At 47.2% G+C, this 17850-nt stretch overlaps 1 protein-coding gene across 4 annotated transcripts in view; it reads left to right on the plus strand.

Annotated features, from left to right (window-relative positions):
• Nucleotides 1-17850, plus strand: part of GIPC1 (GIPC PDZ domain containing family member 1) — a 52425-nt gene that overhangs the window by 23592 nt on the left and 10983 nt on the right. The window contains exons 5-8 of one of the 4 annotated variants that reach the window (XM_084838470.1): nt 11979-12091; nt 12719-12800; nt 13063-13199; nt 15005-17218. In XM_084838470.1, the coding sequence (XP_084694596.1) occupies nt 11979-12091; nt 12719-12800; nt 13063-13199; nt 15005-15091 (419 nt within the window). In that variant the 3' untranslated portion in view covers nt 15092-17218. Of the gene's footprint in view, nt 1-11978; nt 12092-12718; nt 12801-13062; nt 17219-17850 lie in introns of those variants that run through there. The other 3 variants (XM_084838468.1, XM_084838471.1, XM_084838469.1) reach the window with 3 other exon arrangements.

Genomic DNA, 17850 nt, shown 5'->3' on the forward strand with positions numbered 1-17850 from the left:
CGGTGATTTCTTGACTTCCTACTTTAGCATTCCAATCCCCTATGATGAAGAGGACATCTTTTTTTGGTGTTAGTTCTAGAAGGTGTTGTAGGTCTTCATAGAACCGATCAACCTCAGCTTCTTCGGCCTCAGTGGTTGGGGCATAGACTTGAATTACTGCCTTGTGATACGTTCCATGGGGTTTTCTTGGCAAGAATACTGGAGTGGGTTGCCATTTCCTTCTCCAGTGGACCACATTTTGTCAGAACTCTCTGCCATGACCTGTCTGTCTTGGGTGGCCCTGCACGGCATAGCTTATGGCTTCACTGAGTTACGCAAGCCCCTTCACCACAACAAGGCAGTGATCCATGAAGGGGGGGTAAAGACTAAGCTACTCCAATTCTCTTGCTGTAATACTGATGGAGGGGCAGTGCTAGGACCATCCCTAAGTAAATCAAATTGGGATCCAGGGTTCATAGTCTCAGTCTTGTTATTGAATGTATACATGCTCTCCATGCCATAGTTCTGTGTGCTCTAGTTCTTTGGTCCTACTCAGCACTCTTCTTTCCTGTTCCTATTCATAGACCCTTAATTGGATTATTAATGCATGGCCTGCATTGATGTGCTCCTGTGACTTGCTGTGCCCCCCACTCCTTCCTTCAAATTAGCTCTTTTGTTGGCGCTTGTTGCTGTTCAGAAAGCTGAAGGTCTTCAGTGAAGGCAATGGAAGTTGTTGTTGGTTGGACACCTAGCCAAATCTAAAGGCAGGGGCAGCCAAAGTACCATGAGGCTTTATTGCCCAGTTAGGATTGCTTCATTCCATGGAATGTCCCCACTGTATAACAGGGGCACAGACAGGAAACCTAACAAGAACAGGGCCAGGAACATCTGGGGCTGCTATCCAGCTTCTGGCCAAACACACATTCCTGCCAGAGTAGATAGAACAACCAGACATTTTATTTGCACCGCTTCTGTCTGTGCATTCCCAACCCTGCTGTGGGGAGCTGTAAGCAGTCTCTTAGCCACTGCAGAGGCCCATTTAGGGTCTGTATGTAACAGTGGGATGCTGGCTGCATAAAGCAATGGAATAGAAACTGGGTGAACATACCCTCCCCCATTGTATATGTGCATTAGGAACTGTTGCACATACATTACCAGTTGGAGAGTGAAAATCCTCTGCCCAGGATGGTCCCTGTCCTCCTGAACGGAGAGAGCCTAATTTCTCTGGCCAAGTGCGTACATTGAAGGGGGTATCCAGAGCGGGGGTTTGCTATAGAAGAGAGAACCTTCTTTCTGTGCCCCCAAGTAAGAGCTTGTGGGGCTGTCTGGAGACTACAGCTCTTCTGTGAATCTGCCATGACATAGTAGCAGCCAATGAGGCAAGACACAGAGAGGCCTCACTTGCTAAGTTTGCATCCTGTCCTTCCCCATAGGCAGTGTGTTGGTTTTCAGGGTTGGCCTGGTGTTGGGTAAATTCCCTTATAGGTTCTTGGCTGTGTCATGGTTTGTTACGGTGCCATATGTGTGTGCCCAGTTCGAGCCCATCACCATGTCTAGGGGCAGGCCTACTGTCAGCACTACCTCCTTTCGTGCTCTTAAACCTGGCAGAGCCACAGCCCATAATACGCTAATTTGCGCTTGGAGGATAGCAGAGTGCTGAAAACCTGTATGGGTGTGTATATGTTGGAGGGGCAAGGAGCCAAGCAGCTGCTGCTGGAGATGGTGCCAGGAAACTGTAAGCAGGCAATTCCTTCTCCCTGCCCCCAGAATAACTGGGCTTTGCAAACCCCAGCTTGTTGGACATGTAGCTGGGTTATCAAGCTCTGCTGGCCCTGTTGACTAGAGAGCTGTTGCCTGCCTTGCAGGGTTTGTGCAGAGCCCTGTCTCCTGCCCTAGGGTTATATGATCTGACAAATGGAAAGGCTGATAGTACAGTAGCCTAACTTCTTCACTGTGGGCAGGGACAGGATATTGAGTTTCACGTCTTAAAATTTGCTTATTGGTCTGCAAGACCATCTCTTAGAAATGCTTTTTATTTTCAGTGAGCATAATCAACTGTAGTCATGTAGAACAGTTTCAGGATGTCCCCATTAATCTGTTTCACCAGTGACATCTCCCCCTTAGAATGGCGGGGTGCTCTCTGATGTCCCATGGTGACCCATGATGTCCCATGGTGAGCCAGGAAAGCACACATCTGCCTACTGGCATTTCATGGCATGAGATACCCCTTGGAGGAAAACTCTGTGATCATAAATACAGACACAAGCACAGGCATGTGTGCATAAACAAGGAAGGCTCATATGTGTCCTTGACTTGTGAAGCAATCTGGCAGCTCCTTGGGAGCACTGTATTTAAGTGCAGGATACATCGGTATACAGGTGACACAAGCCCAAGGTGGGCAGCTGTGTGGCTAAAAAAGAAGCATCTGCTTTCATTAATGAAGAGAAGAATATTAGTCTCTGAAATGTCCTTCTTTCCTCTAGTTTTAAGAAAGAGACATACGGGGAAAGACTGTAGCTCAGTGGTAAAACACATGCTTTGCATGCAGCAGATCGCAGGTTCAATCCCCAACATCTCCAGGAAGGGCAAGAAAAACTCCTGCCTGAAACCTGGGAGAGCCACTGCCAAGCAGTGCTGATAATACTGAGCTAGATAGATGAATGGTCTGAGATGGTATATGCAGCTTCCTGTGTTCCTATGAAGATGTGAAGAAAAGTAAAGACGAACTGAGCTTACCGATCCCTTAAAATGAGGGTCTGGTCTCTCATCCAAATCTGGAATCACTTTGTCTGGCTGATAACAAGAATGATTCAACATAGTGCTTCATTGTATGTAGGCAATTATAACTAAGTATAACAGTCCTAAGTTGTAGACTTCCTTTATAAATGAAGAGGCAGAGCAGCCTTCCCTAACCTGCCGCCCTCCAAATGTGTTGGACTGCAATATCCATCATCCCCAGCCAGCATGGCCATTGCTCTAGTATAACACATCTAGAGGGCATCAGATTGGGGCAGGCTGAGCTAGAGGCCTGAAGAATGGGCGCCAAGCGTTCACTCTGGGACTGCATGTCGCCTCCTGTTTTGAAAACTCTGTTTACATATTTCTTACATCTTAAGCGTTCTGAGTTTGTCTGTAACTACATTGAGAGTGTCTGTACATCTTTCAGTGGTGTCTTCACATTAGCACCAGCATTGAAAACACAAGCATTTATTTCCCTTTTCTGACAATGAATGTTTTATGAACAGGACGAAGAAAACCTACCATTCAGTTTAAATTCCCACTCTAGCGTGGAACAGTAATGTATCCGTCGTTACGTTTGTGAGACCTCTTTTGGAAGTCTGCCTGGCACTTTTGGAATATGCTTACCCAGAAGTGTGTAATTGCTGTAGTGCATGCATCTGCCTCATAAGCTGGCAAGCTAAACAATTCCTGAAACATTATGACAAAGTAGTGATGTCTCATTCCAGCTGCATTCCTAGAATAGTGTGTTCTTCCAATCCCAACCAGGGCTTTAACCTGCCAGTTCTTTTTCCAAGACCACACACTAGGGGCTACCTCCCACAAACTGGAGTGTTTGGGGGTTTTTGTCATCAGGGAACAAAGCAAATTTGAAACCATCAGCACTTACTTGTCCAGTTACTTTCTCAAAGCTGTCCAAGAGCCATCACACACTTATGCTATGATAGAATTGTTTTTACAGTGGTGGTTTGAATGAATGTGAAGCATTACTAGTCTCTTGGGGCAGGAAATCTATGTGGATTTTTGAGCTCATTCAACTAGGTGAGTATGCCACAAAATATACAGAAAAATGACTTGGCAGCCATTTCTATTTTTAAGCACTACATTGCTGCTAATGGACTGAGGTCAAATGCTGGTTTGAGGGGTAATGCTACAGTATGTTTGTCCACTTGCTCCTTACTCTTCCATACATGGTTGCACTTGATTGTCTTAAGAGTACCTCTGTCTTCGCACTCCTCCTGCCCATTGTCCTCTGTATCTTAGGGTCTGGCTTCATGGTCTTCTCCCATAAGCATTAATTGGGCAGTGTTTCTCTTTGAAGAACCCCGGCTTAATACAAACGAGAGAAATTGAGCAGGTAAACAGCACAAAAGCATTCCAATTTAGGAGAACAGATGATGAGCAAGGACTTTTTCCAGGGCCTTTTGGCTACAAATGACAGTAGGAAAATAGCTATTTGGGAGCTGCTACTCTTCCCCTCAAAAGCACTAAACATTCCTTAGCACACATATGGGGAATCTGTGGCCCATTAGATGATGTTGGACTGCAACTGCTGCTGTCATCCCTCACCACTGGCTATGCTGGCTAGGGCTGATAGGAGTTGAAGTCCAACAACATCTGCAGGGCCACATGTCCCCACCCCCCTTTCAACATCTCCAGGACAGGAAGTTAGAAGCCCTATTTGTTCAACAGACAAGTAGCTGAAGCAAAGCTCTGAACTTAACTGCTTGTACATCTTTTAAATCTGACTGTCTCCAGCTGAAGATATGTATAGCAATCTGTACATAAGGATTTGCTCTCCAACCTCCAGAAATGAAATATGTCTCCATCTTAAGCCCTTACAAAAGGATTTGCCTTTATCAACTGCATTAAGTTGTTCTAGCATCCTCCACAAAATAGTTATGGATGACAGCAATTTGCCAGAAACTGTTTTTTTTCCTGGAGAACAAGCTACCAAATATTCTAATATATGTACAATTAAGGAAGAGCAGCTGCTTTGCTGACATCAAAGGAGCTTACAACTGAATGCTAAAGAGGAGAAGTAGAAGGAGAAATGAATTACTCTCGATAACCTAGAGGAATACATGCTGGATAGGAATGAACTGTAGAAACTGAATATTTTCAGTTAGACCCTTACCAGTCATCATGCCTCACAGGATTTTTCCAAATGTTCTCCCACCCCTTTGAAGTGTCTTGAAAATGAAACACCACATCTCCATCACCAGGCTGTCTGTTTACCTGCCTGTACACAAGATGCATCTCTTCCTAAAAACTCACTGCTGTTTGTAGCCTGGCAAAGGGCTGGCTCTTCGAAAGAAAGGTATTTTCTGGTGCCAGAAAGATAACAATGTAGGCACCAGGGGAGCCTCCTTAGGGAGGGCATTCCATAAATGGGATGCCACAACTGATCGTGCACTCTGTCTTGTAGCCACCTGCCTAACTTCCTTCAATGGGGGCACCCAGAAGAGGGCCTCTAAAGATGACCTAAGGGCCTGAGCAGGTACATATAGGAGGAGATGTTCCTTTAGAAAGATTCTTCTAGTAGATTGAAGATGGAGCATATCTTAAGTTCTCTATAACAGTCCCTAATGGGAATGCCTCAAGAAGGCTAAAAAAGGATTATAAATTCCCTTTGCTGCATTGAAGGTTCTAAATGGACACACTGGGATGGGCTTGCATGATCCTTTTTCATACCACAACTGCAAAATGTTTTCTGGTGAGGATTCATATGCATTCTAGGTGTGTGAGCACTTCAACTCTAATTTGTATTGTGTTCAGATCTTGTACCAACACATCCTTAGAAAGCTTAATTTGGGGTGTGAGGGTGTGCTCTGTTTGAACAAGTGCTGGATCGTTTGCAGGTGGGTTTCCAATACAAGGTGGCAGCAAAAGCACAAGAAAAAAAAAAGATCAGTGACTCCAGCCTCCAAATATGTTGAGACCACCAATAATTTATCACAATGCATAAAAAGTATTTCAATATATGTTGTTGTTGTTCAGTCGTTCAGTCGTGTCCGACTCTTCGTGACCCCATGGACCATAGCACGCCAGGCCTTCCTGTCCTGCACTCTCTCCCGGAGCGTACTCAAGTTCATATTCATTGCATCCGTGATGCTATCTAGCCATCTCATCCTCTGCCGTCCCCTTCTCCTTTTGCCTTCAGTCTTTCCCAGCATCAGGGTCTTTTCCAGGGAGTTTTCTCTTCGCATTAGGTGGCCAAAATATTGGAGCTTCAGCTTCATTATCTGTCCTTCCAATGAGCACTCAGGGTTGATTTCCTTTAGGATGGACTGATTTGACCTCCTTGCAGTCCAGGGGACTCGTAAGAGTCTTCTCCAGCACCACAGTTCGAAAGCATCAATTCTTCGGCGCTCAGCCTTCCTTATAGTCCAGCTCTCACAGCCATACATTACTACTGGGAAAACCATAGCTTTGATTAGACGGACCTTTGTCGGCAAGGTGATGTCTCTGCTTCTTACTATGCTGTCTAGGTTTGCCATAGCTTTCCTCCCAAGGAGCAAGCGTCTTTTAATTTCAATATATAATTGTTAGTAATTATAATATAATTACAAATCACATGAGGTGAAAAGCAAAAATTTATGAAATGCATAAATAATAATCTAATGTTGCCACCCACCTACTCCATGGAAGTAAAATCTGGTATCTATTGATAATATTTTCAGATTATGTTTAAATTCCAAGAGTGCTAGGACTAACCTCACTAGCTTAGAAAAAGGCTCCCTTTGCTACAGACTGCCAGGAAGTCAGAAAACATGGTTTACAAGCAGCATAACATAATCCACAGTGAAGGAAACGTCCAAATCAGCAGCAAGCCACATGGTTGCCACGGTGTAAAGAATGCTCAGTTAGTTAAACCACCTTGTCAGAGAGCCACATGCTCTCTGTGCAGGAAGGAAGGCCCTTCTCAGGTAGTGGATAAGCTGCCACAAAGCAGTAATGGCCTTGGAGGCACAACGTGATTGGAGAACCAGGGCAACTGCAAGGAGATGAGGACATTATGGCTGATAGTTTCACCACCCCGCATGCGGTTCAGGGGAAGTGAGCAAAGACAGCTTTCTCAAGCTTGCAGTTAGTCCAAAACCTCTTGACAAACCTTGGCAGAGATAACAGTTATACTTATCTGAAAGGGGAAAGAAATGTCCATCATGTGCAGCCTACTGCAGGCTATCCAAATAATGTGCGTGTAGGGATGTATGAGAAACTTGTTTCAGTTCATTTATGACCAAAATTTACCCACTTTGCCCCTCCTGGAACCAAATGCGGACCTGAACACGAACTGTGGTTGAAGTCTGTATGTGTCCAAGCTTGCAATGCGATTCATGGATTAAAAAAAAAAGGTGTTCAGATTCACAATGCATACATTTGGAAAATGTGCACAAACCTGCTTTAATCAATGGGATTAAATTTCAAAATTTGTGCACAATTGATGCATACATTTGGGGAAATGCACATGAAAATACGCACAGTTTCTTGTGTGAAACGAAAAAATAAAGCGAACGAAAAAAATACGTAGAATCCCCTCCTGTGTCGCATCTATCCAACAGAGCTCTCTCATCTCTCTCGCATTTTGGTAATGCTTGCCTTGGTTAGCTAAGTCACTGAGTGGTAAAACTGAAGCCTTGTTGGAGTAGAGATGTTTTTCTTCTCTCCTTTGCTTCCGGTCTTGCCCTGGAACTCCCTTGGTATTGATTCAGCTGTTTTCTTCTGAAAATGCACTTTCTATTCTTGCCTATGGGAAGAATGTCTGATTCTGGCTGATGGCTACTGTCCTGTAGTGCTGTGCTTTGGCCTCTTCCCTGTTTCTGGGAACTCCATACTGCAGAAATGTTAACCCCTTAGCAAGTCATGGGTCTCCCTTTTGCTCTGATTAGCAAAGGAAAACAGCACTAAGTATTAGTTCTCCTGCCCCCCTCCTCTTTAGTGGCTTTAACTGGTTTTTAAGCTGAAAGTAACAATGCTCCAAGAGGCACGTAGACATGGAGCTACCAATATAGTGTGCTTTCTAGAGAAACCAAGGTACTTTCTGGGAGCAATGCTGGGAAAAGCTATGGAAATAAGACCTGTGCAGGCATGGGAGCTGCTGCTAGGAACAGCATAGCTGCTGCTGCTGCTGCTGCTGCTTCTATTATTATTTCTGCACTTTAGGATGGGAGAAGGAAATAGGCTTGACACATATTGAAACAAAAAGCATTTTGTTGTTTTTGGATATTAAAAGCCCTGGACTAGATAGAAATCTTCAAGAAATGGCTTCCCTAAACCCGCTTCCTGGTGGTCCCCTTGGCATTACTCCCACATTACCTTCCAGCCTTCCCCCTATCCTTTTGTGGAAATACTGTCCTGTCATTGCTACTGCCTGCACAGTTTCTCTTATGCTCTCTAGGTCTCTGCTCTTTTCCTTTTGGTGGGCTCATGTTGTCTCACACATCTTATCCTGAGTATCCTCCCCAATTCCGCTGATATCCTTCCTATGTATGTTGTTGTTGTTGTTGTTGTTCAGTCGTTCAGTCGTGTCCGACTCTTCGTGACCCCATGGACCATAGCACGCCAGGCCTTCCTGTCCTGCGCTCTCTCCCGGAGCGTGCTCAAGTTCATATTCATTGCATCAGTGATGCTATCTAGCCATCTCATCCTCTGCCGTCCCCTTCTCCTTTTGCCTTCAGTCTTTCCCAGCATCAGGGTCTTTTCCAGGGAGTTTTCTCTTCGCATTAGGTGGCCAAAATATTGGAGCTTCAGCTTCATTATCTGTCCTTCCAATGAGCACTCAGGGTTGATTTCCTTTAGGATGGACTGATTTGACCTCCTTGCAGTCCAGGAGACTCGTAAGAGTCTTCTCCAGCACCACAGTTGGAAAGCATCAATTCTTCGGCGCTCAGCCTTCCTTATAGTCCAGCTCTCACAGCCATACATTACTACTGGGAAAACCATAGCTTTGATTAGACGGACCTTTGTCGGCAAGGTGATGTCTCTGCTTCTTACTATGCTGTCTAGGTTGGCCATAGCTTTCCTCCCCAGGAGCAAGCGTCTTTTAATTTCATGGCTACAGTCACCGTCTGCGGTGATCTTGGAGCCCAAGAAAGTAAAATCTGTCACTGCTTCCATTTCTTCCCCTTCTATATGCCAGGAAGTGATGGGGCCAGATGCCATGATCTTAGTTTTTTTAATGTTGAGTTTCAAACCAGCTTTTGCACTCTCCTCTTTCACCCTCAACAAGAGGCTCTTGAGATCCTCTTCGCTTTCTGCCATTAGGGTGGTATCGTCTGCATATCGGAGGTTGTTGATAATTCTCCCAGCAATCTTAATTCCAACCTCTGATTCATCCAACCCGGCATTTCTCATGATGTACTCTGCATATAAGTTAAATAAGCAGGGTGACAATATGCAGCCTTGTCGTACTCCTTTCCCAATTTTGAACCAATCGGTTGTTCCATGTCTGGTTCTTACTGTTGCTTCTTGACCCTCGTACAGGTTTCTCAGGAGACAGGTAAGGTGTTCTGGTACTCCCATCACTTTAAGAATTTGCCACAGTTTGTTGTGATCCACACAATCAAAGGCTTTAGCGTAGTCAATGAAGCAGAAATAGACGTTTTTCTGGAATTCTCTTGCTTTCTCCATGATGCAGCGAATGTTGGCGATTTGATCTCTAGTTCCTCTGCCTCTTCGAAACCCAGCTTGTACTTCCGGTAGTTCTCGGTTCGCATACTGCTGAAGCCTAGCTTGTAGGATTTTGAGCATCACCTTGCTGGCATGTGAAATGAGCGCAATTGTGCGGTAGTTTGAACACTCTTTGGCGTTGCCCTTCTTTGGAATTGGAATGTAAACTGACCTTTTCCAGTCTTGTGGCCACTGTTGAGTGTTCCAGATTTGTTGGCATATTGAATGCAGCACTTTAACAGCATCATCTTTTAGGATTTTAAATAGCTCGGCTGGAATACTGTCATCTCCGCTAGCTTTGTTGTTACTAATGCTTCCTAAGGCCCACTTGACTTCACTCTCGAGGATGTCCGGCTCAAGTTCAGTGACCGCACTATCATGGCTATCAGGGACATTCAGATCTTTCCTGTATAGTTCTTCTATGTATTCTTGCCACCTCTTCTTAATTTCATCTGCATCTGTTAGGTCCCTGCCTTCTTTGTCCTTTATCATGCCCGTCTTTGCACAAAACGTTCCCTTGAGATCTCCAATTTTCTTGAAGAGATCTCTAGTCTTTCCCATTCTGTTGTTTTCCTCGATTTCTTTGCATTGTTCATTTAAGAAGGCCTTCTTGTCTCTCCTTGCTATTCTCTGGAACTCTGCATTCAGTTGGGTACATCTTCCCCTTTCTCCCTTGCTTTTCGCTTCCCTTCTTTCGTGAGCTACTTGTAAAGCCTCATCAGACAGCCACTTTGCTTTCTTGCATTTCTTTTTCTTGGGGATGGATTTCGTTGCTGCCTCCTGAACAATGTTACGGACCTCTGTCCATAGTTCCTCAGGCACTCTGTCTATCAGGTCTAATCCCTGAAATCTATTCCTCACCTCCACTGTATATTCATCAGGGATATGATTTAGGTCATACCTGAACGGTTTAGTGGTTTTCCCGACGTTCTTCAATTTAAGCTGAAATTTTGCAAGAAGCAGCTCATGATCTGAGCCACAGTCAGCTCCAGGTCTTGTTTTTACTGACTGTATGGAGCTTCTCCATCTTTGGCTGCAAAGGACATAATCAATCTGATTTCGATATTGACCATCTGGTGACGTCCATGTGTAGAGTCGCCTCTTGTGCTGTTGGAAAAGAGTGTTTGCTATGATCAGCATGTTCTCTTGGCAAAACTCTATTAGCTTTTGTCCTGCTTCATTTTGTACACCAAGGCCATGCCTGCCTGTTATCCCGGTGATTTCTTGACTTCCTACTTTAGCATTCCAATCCCCTATGATGAAGAGGACATCTTTTTTTGGTGTTAGTTCTAGAAGGTGTTGTAGGTCTTCATAGAACCGATCAACCTCAGCTTCTTCGGCCTCAGTGGTTGGGGCATAGACTTGAATTACTGTGATGTTGAATGGTTTGCCTTGGATTCGTACTGAGATCATTCTATCATTTTTAAGATTGTACCCCAGTACTGCTTTTCCCACCCTTTTGTTGACTATGAGTGCTACTCCATTTCTTCTAAGGGATTCTTGCCCACAATAGTAGATATGATGGTCACCTGAATTAAATTCGCCCATGCCTGTCCATTTTAGTTCGCTGATTCCCAAGATGTCAATGTTCAATCTTGCCATCTCATGTTTGACCACCTCCAGCTTACCTTGATTCATTGATCTGACATTCCAGGTTCCTAAACAATATTGTTCTTTACAGCATCGGATTTTCTTTTCACCACCAGACACATCCACAGCTGAGTGTCCTTTCGGGTTTGGCCCAGCCGCTTCACTCTTTCTGGCGCTACTTGGAAATACCCTCTGCTCTTCCCCAGTAGCATATTGGACACCTTCCGACCTGAGGGGCTCATCTTCCGGCGTCATCTCTTTTAGCCTTGTGATACATTCCATGGGGTTTTCTTGGCAAGAATACTGGAGTGGGTTGCCATTTCCTTCTCCAGTGGACCACATTTTGTCAGAACTCTCTGCCATGACCTGTCCGTCTTGGGTGGCCCTGCACGGCATAGCTTATGGCTTCACTGAGTTACGCAAGCCCCTTCGCCACAACAAGACAGTGATCCATGAAGGGGTCCTATGTATACACTTGCATTTTGAAATGTGATTCTTTCAAATTCTTCCTTAGGATTAACTGGCCTCTCTAGACCATTACTATTAAAGTCTTATCAAGCTTCAATTTGACAAGTAGTTGATGACACGGCATGGTCTGTCACTTGCTTGGGTTTGGGACTCTGATGGGATGATCCTGCCTTGGTAATATGAGGGCCTAAACCCATGACCAGTTCAGTGCATGGTAATCTTGGGGGAAAAGGTTGCCAGTTTTGGCTCAGAATCTGAGGCGCGCGCATGTGTACACCCGCACCTCTGTGCTTTTGGCATGCTTCTGCAAACCACCTTAACGCAGTCAGCAGCAGCATGTCAAAAGCTGAAAACTGCATATAAGCCGCTCACAACAGGCCAGGAGTGGTTGAGAGCCAGTACAGGAGAGCCTCTTTCATATGGCTTCTGCACATGGAAGTGAAAATAGGCCCTGTCGGGCTTGTTTTTGAGCCAGGGCCACTAATGTGCAAACTGGCCAAGAACTCAGCAGGTGTTTCCCTTTGTTCCAGATATGATCAGTCAGAGGTCTGCAGGAGGCAAACACAGTGGGAGCACTCAGCTTGGCACAGGAAGGGGCACTCTGCGGCTTCGGGCCAAGGGACCAGCCACTGTGGAGGAACAGGTGTGTGCCTACCAAGCCCGGCGATGTCTGCTGGGAAGATAAGCAGCCATGCGAAGGCCCTGGGGCTTCATTTCCTTTGAAGAGTGGGTTAGAGCAGGTGTCCACAAATCCTTGTCCCTGGCCCTCTAGCGAGAAGGGTGCCCAGCAGCCTACGTCCCCTCTCTTGAGTGCTCACTTGTGCTGTGGTGTTAGAGACAGTAAGGTTTAAAAAAAAAAAAAAAGCAGGCACCTCTTCTAATGTCCCTCACCCTCACTGTGCCCTGCCTGTCTAATAAACTCACACACGTCCCAGAGAAGCAGGGGGAGAGGATTGGTGGCAGGCACCAGTACAGACTGGCTAGCACACCCAGCCATTGTTTGTGGATCTCCAGATCAAGCTCTTCCTTGCCCCTTCACGTTGTTTCTGAAAAGACAGAGCCCTACATGGTTCCCTGATAACCAGCCCTAGGTTTCCCCCCATCCCTACCAATCAGCCTCTTTGCAGCCACCTTCCCTTATATTAGCAACACAAGCCCTATCTGTTATTAGTTGTAGCCAAGTCATTGGGATGGCTTTCTTAGTTACTAGAAAGGAAAAGGAGCATTGCTGCTGCTTCTCCAGCAATAGTTGCTTTCTTCCTCTTTGCAGCCATCTGCATTCGAGGAAAAGGCCATTGAGAAGGTTGATGATCTTCTGGAGAGCTACATGGGCATCCGTGACACAGAGCTAGGTGAGTTGCCACCTCCTTCCCTCTTCAATCTGGCTACTAAACCAGCACAAGTCTTAAGAGACTGTGGACGATCCAGCAGCAGCATCCATGTGGGTGCTCACATCTCCCCTCGGTCTGCACACCGTACCCCTACTTCCCGTGGTCAGTCTCAGGAACAGGAACAAATGTGAGGCTCTCCCTGTGTCTGCCTCTGGGCTTCTGCATATGAGCTGTTTTGGGGGTAGAACGGGTGCTCAACTCTGACCTTTCTCTCCCTGCATAGCTGCTACAATGGTGGAGCTGGGCAAGGACAAGCGGAATCCAGATGAATTTGCCGAGGCGCTGGATGAGCAGCTGGGCGACTTTGCCTTCCCTGATGAGTTTGTCTTTGATGTCTGGGGAGCCATTGGTGACGCCAAGGTTGGGCGCTACTAGGACTGTGTGCCCTGCTGGACCCTGCAGGCAGGACCATAGGGCAGGCTACTGGTGGGCAGGCCTGGCACACCCCAGCACCCTCCCCTTGATGCTGGGTCACCCACTTCTTCTCTGTGGGGGCTGGAGAAGTCCTAGAGCAATAAGCAACCTTCGCCAGTGACTGGAGCATAATGTGAACAAGGGCCAGAATCGCCGTTGCCACTGCTGCTTCCCACCTTTCTTGGCACAGAGTCTCCCTCTGGCCTGAGTGCAGCCAGCCAGAAGCCCATGCTGTCCGTTTCTTTGTCCAGTCCAGGGGCCATCACCTGGCTCATGCAGTTTGCTCTTCTTGAGAAGGTGCAGCTGCTCCTTGCTGATTTCTGAGCCTCTCCTTGCATGAGGGAGAGCATAACAGGATTCCCAGTCCAAGTGGGGGACAGCGATGTGTTGGTCTTGTTATCCTGATAGGCAATAATCCTGGGGAATCCCACAGCACTGCATGGGTGATGGATGGGGTAGGGGGTGGCTAGAGTTGGCTTTTGGCAGCCCTGATAAACTTTGGGGGGCGGAGGGGGGGGTGACAGGGCAGGAAACGCTCCTAGCTGTGCATATCTGCTGTGAGAGGGTACTCTCCCTGGCTTCTCTCCCAGCAGGAACATCCTCTGCTGGTCCAAGTCTTGTTTTGGTACGAGATAGATATTGGCAAGTTCTTTCCCTTGCAGTGGGCCTGATTCCTTAGCCACAGTCATGCGTCTCTCTCTCTCTCTCTCTCCCTCTCTCCCTCACGCACATGTGGGCACATCCCTTAGGGAGTGTCTTACTTGCTTCATGTCCCTTTGATCTTTGTGGCTTTCTATAAGACTTGGATAGCAGATGTAATGTAGACACTCCTGCTCCTTGTCAACATTAATGCCATATTATAAAGTAAAGAAGCGGGGAGGGGCAGAGATAACAGGGAAAAGGTATCTAGAGATGCCGCTTTCCTTTGTGCAACTAGGCACCAACTCTGGCCCAGAGCTTCTGGCTCAGCTGCAGCTGCCGGTCCTGCCCTGTAACTGCCAGTGCCTGTGATTATGCTTCCCTCTGCCTCCACACCCTGTCATCAGCCACTTGAGCTTGGATTCATTTTGAGCAGTGGTCTCAAATGTCTTTTGGCTGGGAGCCACCACAGCACAGCTAACGACTGTATATGGCAACTTTGGCTGAAGACTGTACACAGAGCCTTGGCTCCTGTCCCTCCCCCTGAGTGGGTATGGCTTTGTCCTGCCCTCTGTATGGCATCCCACCCTCTCACTTTCCCAGAGTTACACGTGGTTTCTGCTGCCCACCTTTCTCCCCCACAACTCTGCCGCTGGGCTTCTAGCCCCTGGCAACACATGCTGTGTGGATAGGACAAAGGTGGCCCCATGTGCATCACACAAGGGACGAGCCCGTGCTGAGCCTGTTGGGCCAGTAGCATTTCCCCCCTCAGCTGCTGGAGATGCTCCCTTACTGGGCTGGTTCTAGGGAGTTCTGAACAAAATGCCTCCCATCCGTACTTGGGGGCCACCTCCAACAGCAGCAACAGCAGCGGGGTCCTCTTGCTGTCTAGGTTTGGGCATGTTCTTGTCAATGTCTGTCTTGACTAATCTGTTCACTTTGTCATACTGACCTACCTCCCAGGGTGGCCCAGTTAATGTCTGTAAAGCTCCCTCTGTTAAATTATTTATATTCTCTCTCTCTCTCTCTCTCTCTCTCTCTCTCTCTCTCTCTCTCTGACACGCACTCTGAAATGCTGGGCCTCTACCCTGTGCTGCATCCTAATACTGTAGTTTGGGCGCTGTCTGGTTACCCCGGGAGCTGAGAAGGTCTCCTTCAATTACATCTCACAGCTCCGGTTTTACCTACTGTATCCCTAAGACACTAATCCCAGATAGGATGTGGGACCTTGTCACTCTCTGCACCCCACACACCTCAAGCTCAGAGCAGGTCAGGCTTCTACCGAGCCTTGCTGCCTTCCTGTGTCCTGCCATGGGAAGCCTTTTGAGTAGACCGGGCACCATGTCCTGCTTGGGCATATTTTTGTATTCTACATGTAAAGCATCTTTAAGATAAAATATATTGACACTACTAAATTGTGTGTTTGTGTGGTTAGGGTTTGGAGTGGGAAGACTCCAGATAATGGTGGTCTAAGCTCCCCCTTTTCTTGCCCTCCTCTAACAAAAAATAGAATCTCATATCTGGGGAGAAAGGAGAATAGGGGAATCAGGACCTGGTCAGTTAGTGTATGGTTCCCTTCGTTGCTGCTAAAGAAGAGGCGGGGGTAGCATAGCAGGCATGTGTTGTGTACTGCACACCTCCCAGAGAGGTTGGGACATCTGTATTCCAAACCCTATTTTGGGAGAAGAAACCTGCCCAGAGCAATCCACAAGCAAAATGGCTGCCACCCCCAAGTTCATGGCTAGCTGTGGATTCTGCTGTCGCCTGAGTGAGCCTGCCACTCGTTCATTCTCTTCTGCCCTGGACGTTCCATGTAGGTCTTAGCCGTGTCAGAGCTGCAGCTTGGGAAGTATGTGCCTGGGGTAGCAGGGGTCTGCCTTTCAAGTGAGAAGGAAGAACCACAGAGGCTCTGTAGCTCCTGCCGTGGATGTGTTTCCTTGGCACAAATACTTCTCAACATCCCTGTGCGGAGCAGTCCAAAGATCTCTGTTGCTCAGTGCTGTGTTGGAAAGGGCCTCCTACGTGAAGCAGAAACAGATGCGGCACTGTATAGAGCCAGCAATTTCATTTTAATAGGCACTCTGGGATTCTACAGCTACTGCTGAGCTGGGTGATGTAGTACTAGAAGGAGGTGGCTCTTCCCCCATCCCACGTTCATACTAATTCTCTCCCCACTCCCCTTTACTATCAATGGTTAAAACGAAGGACATGTCAAAGAGGCCTCAGACATCCCTTCTGGAGAGCGCAACAGTGCTTTGAGCAGAACTGTCAGCAGTCTTGGCTCCCAGCCCCTCTACTGCAGCCACTGCACCATCCCAGCCCCAGTGGAGATCATAAAGATGATGGACCCTTGGACTTTCCTTGCCAGATGCTGGCAGGAGCATTGAGTAGGACCATCACGGCTGTATCCCTAAAAAGCAACAAGCAGGAACAAACACACCGTCCTGCCAATTGAAGTTGGGGCTGGGAAATGAGGTGGTTTCCCCCCATGGGAGGCGAGGCACAAACAATGAGGGGAAAAAAGCCAGCTTGCTTGTCTCTCGTCAGGATGCACGACGCAATTAGCCCTACTTCAGGTCTAAGCCGAGATTCAGTAGACAATTGTACCAACTAAACTATTTTTCCATGGATCATGAAATTGGTGCAGTACCGGACGTCTAGAAGAACTTGAGTTATGTAAATAACTGTGCCAAGGACCCAGGGATGCTCCCCGAACTGGGGAGCAAAATTACTTGCCCCCTCTCGTCAACTCCAGCCCTCCCACCCCCAGCTATATTTTAGTGCAGTTGATCTCTTGAGATTCTCTGTTTTGAGCTGGTCTCGTCATATCTGAAAGCATTTGGAATGATGCTTGCACTGAAGCCTGGATGACGTCTTTGCTTTATATACTGTTCAGCAGTTAGAGTTGGAGCTGTTCCTGGCTCCTAGAGTTGTTTGAAAGAGCAGAATAAAAGATGCGATACTAAGTCTCCTGCAGGAGGCTGGATCTCCACTCTTGCAAACAGCTGCTACTCCATGTGGGGTGAGGGTGCCCTGCAGAACCTGCTTCCCACATGCCAGAGAAACTTGTACATAAGAACATAAGAAGAGCCCTACTGCATCAGACCAGGCGTCGATCTAGTCCAGCATTCTGTTCACACAGGGGCCAACCAGCTGCCGACCCAGGAACCCACAGCAGGGCATAAGTGCAACTGCACCCTCCCACCCATGTTCCCCAGCAACTGGTGTACATAGGTTCACTGCCTCTGGTACTGGAGGTAGCACATAGTCATTAAGACGACTCACCTTTTCCTCCAGGAATTTGTCCAACCCCCTTTTAAAGCCATCCAAATTAGGGCCATCACTACATCCTGTGGTAGCGAATGCCATAGTTTAACTATGTGCTGTGTGAAGAAGCACTGCCTTTTATCTGTCCTGAATCTCCCACCAATGAGCTTCATGGGATGACCCCAGGTTCCAAAATGTCTCCCTATCCACATTCTCCACACCATGCGTAATTTTGTAGACCCCTATCATGTCTCCCCTTACCGTAACCCCCTTGTAGTTTAGCATCAGGCAAGGATTCCCTGCACGTGTACATGTCTGCCAAAGTGGCCTCGGTCCAATGCAACAGTACCCCTTCCTGTCCTCGTGACTGCTTCCTCACACACGTCACAGCTCTGCCTTTTGTGGTACTTAGCCAGGTGTTAGATGAGAACAAGCTTGGGCCAAAAAGGTGTGGCCTAGGGGGCGGGGTGTGTGTGTCTCTACCTGCAGCAGTTACCTCATGCGGAATCACCATCCTCTCACAGCGCTGTGGAAATGGTGGTGGGAGAAGCATCTCTGACAATCTCAAGGCTGCATCAGCTGCTCTTCAGCATAACCAGACTCTGGGCAATTTCACTAGGCTGCCGTACTGGATCATTCTGGCCACTGGCAAGAGCAGCACTGTAGATCAGCCGTCTCCCAGCCTGGGTCT

This window comes from Heloderma suspectum, chromosome 2 (genome assembly GCF_057233095.1).
Source record: "Heloderma suspectum isolate Gila_16-S chromosome 2, 16-S_ref, whole genome shotgun sequence".
In the NCBI taxonomy this organism is placed as follows: Eukaryota; Metazoa; Chordata; class Lepidosauria; order Squamata; family Helodermatidae; genus Heloderma; species Heloderma suspectum.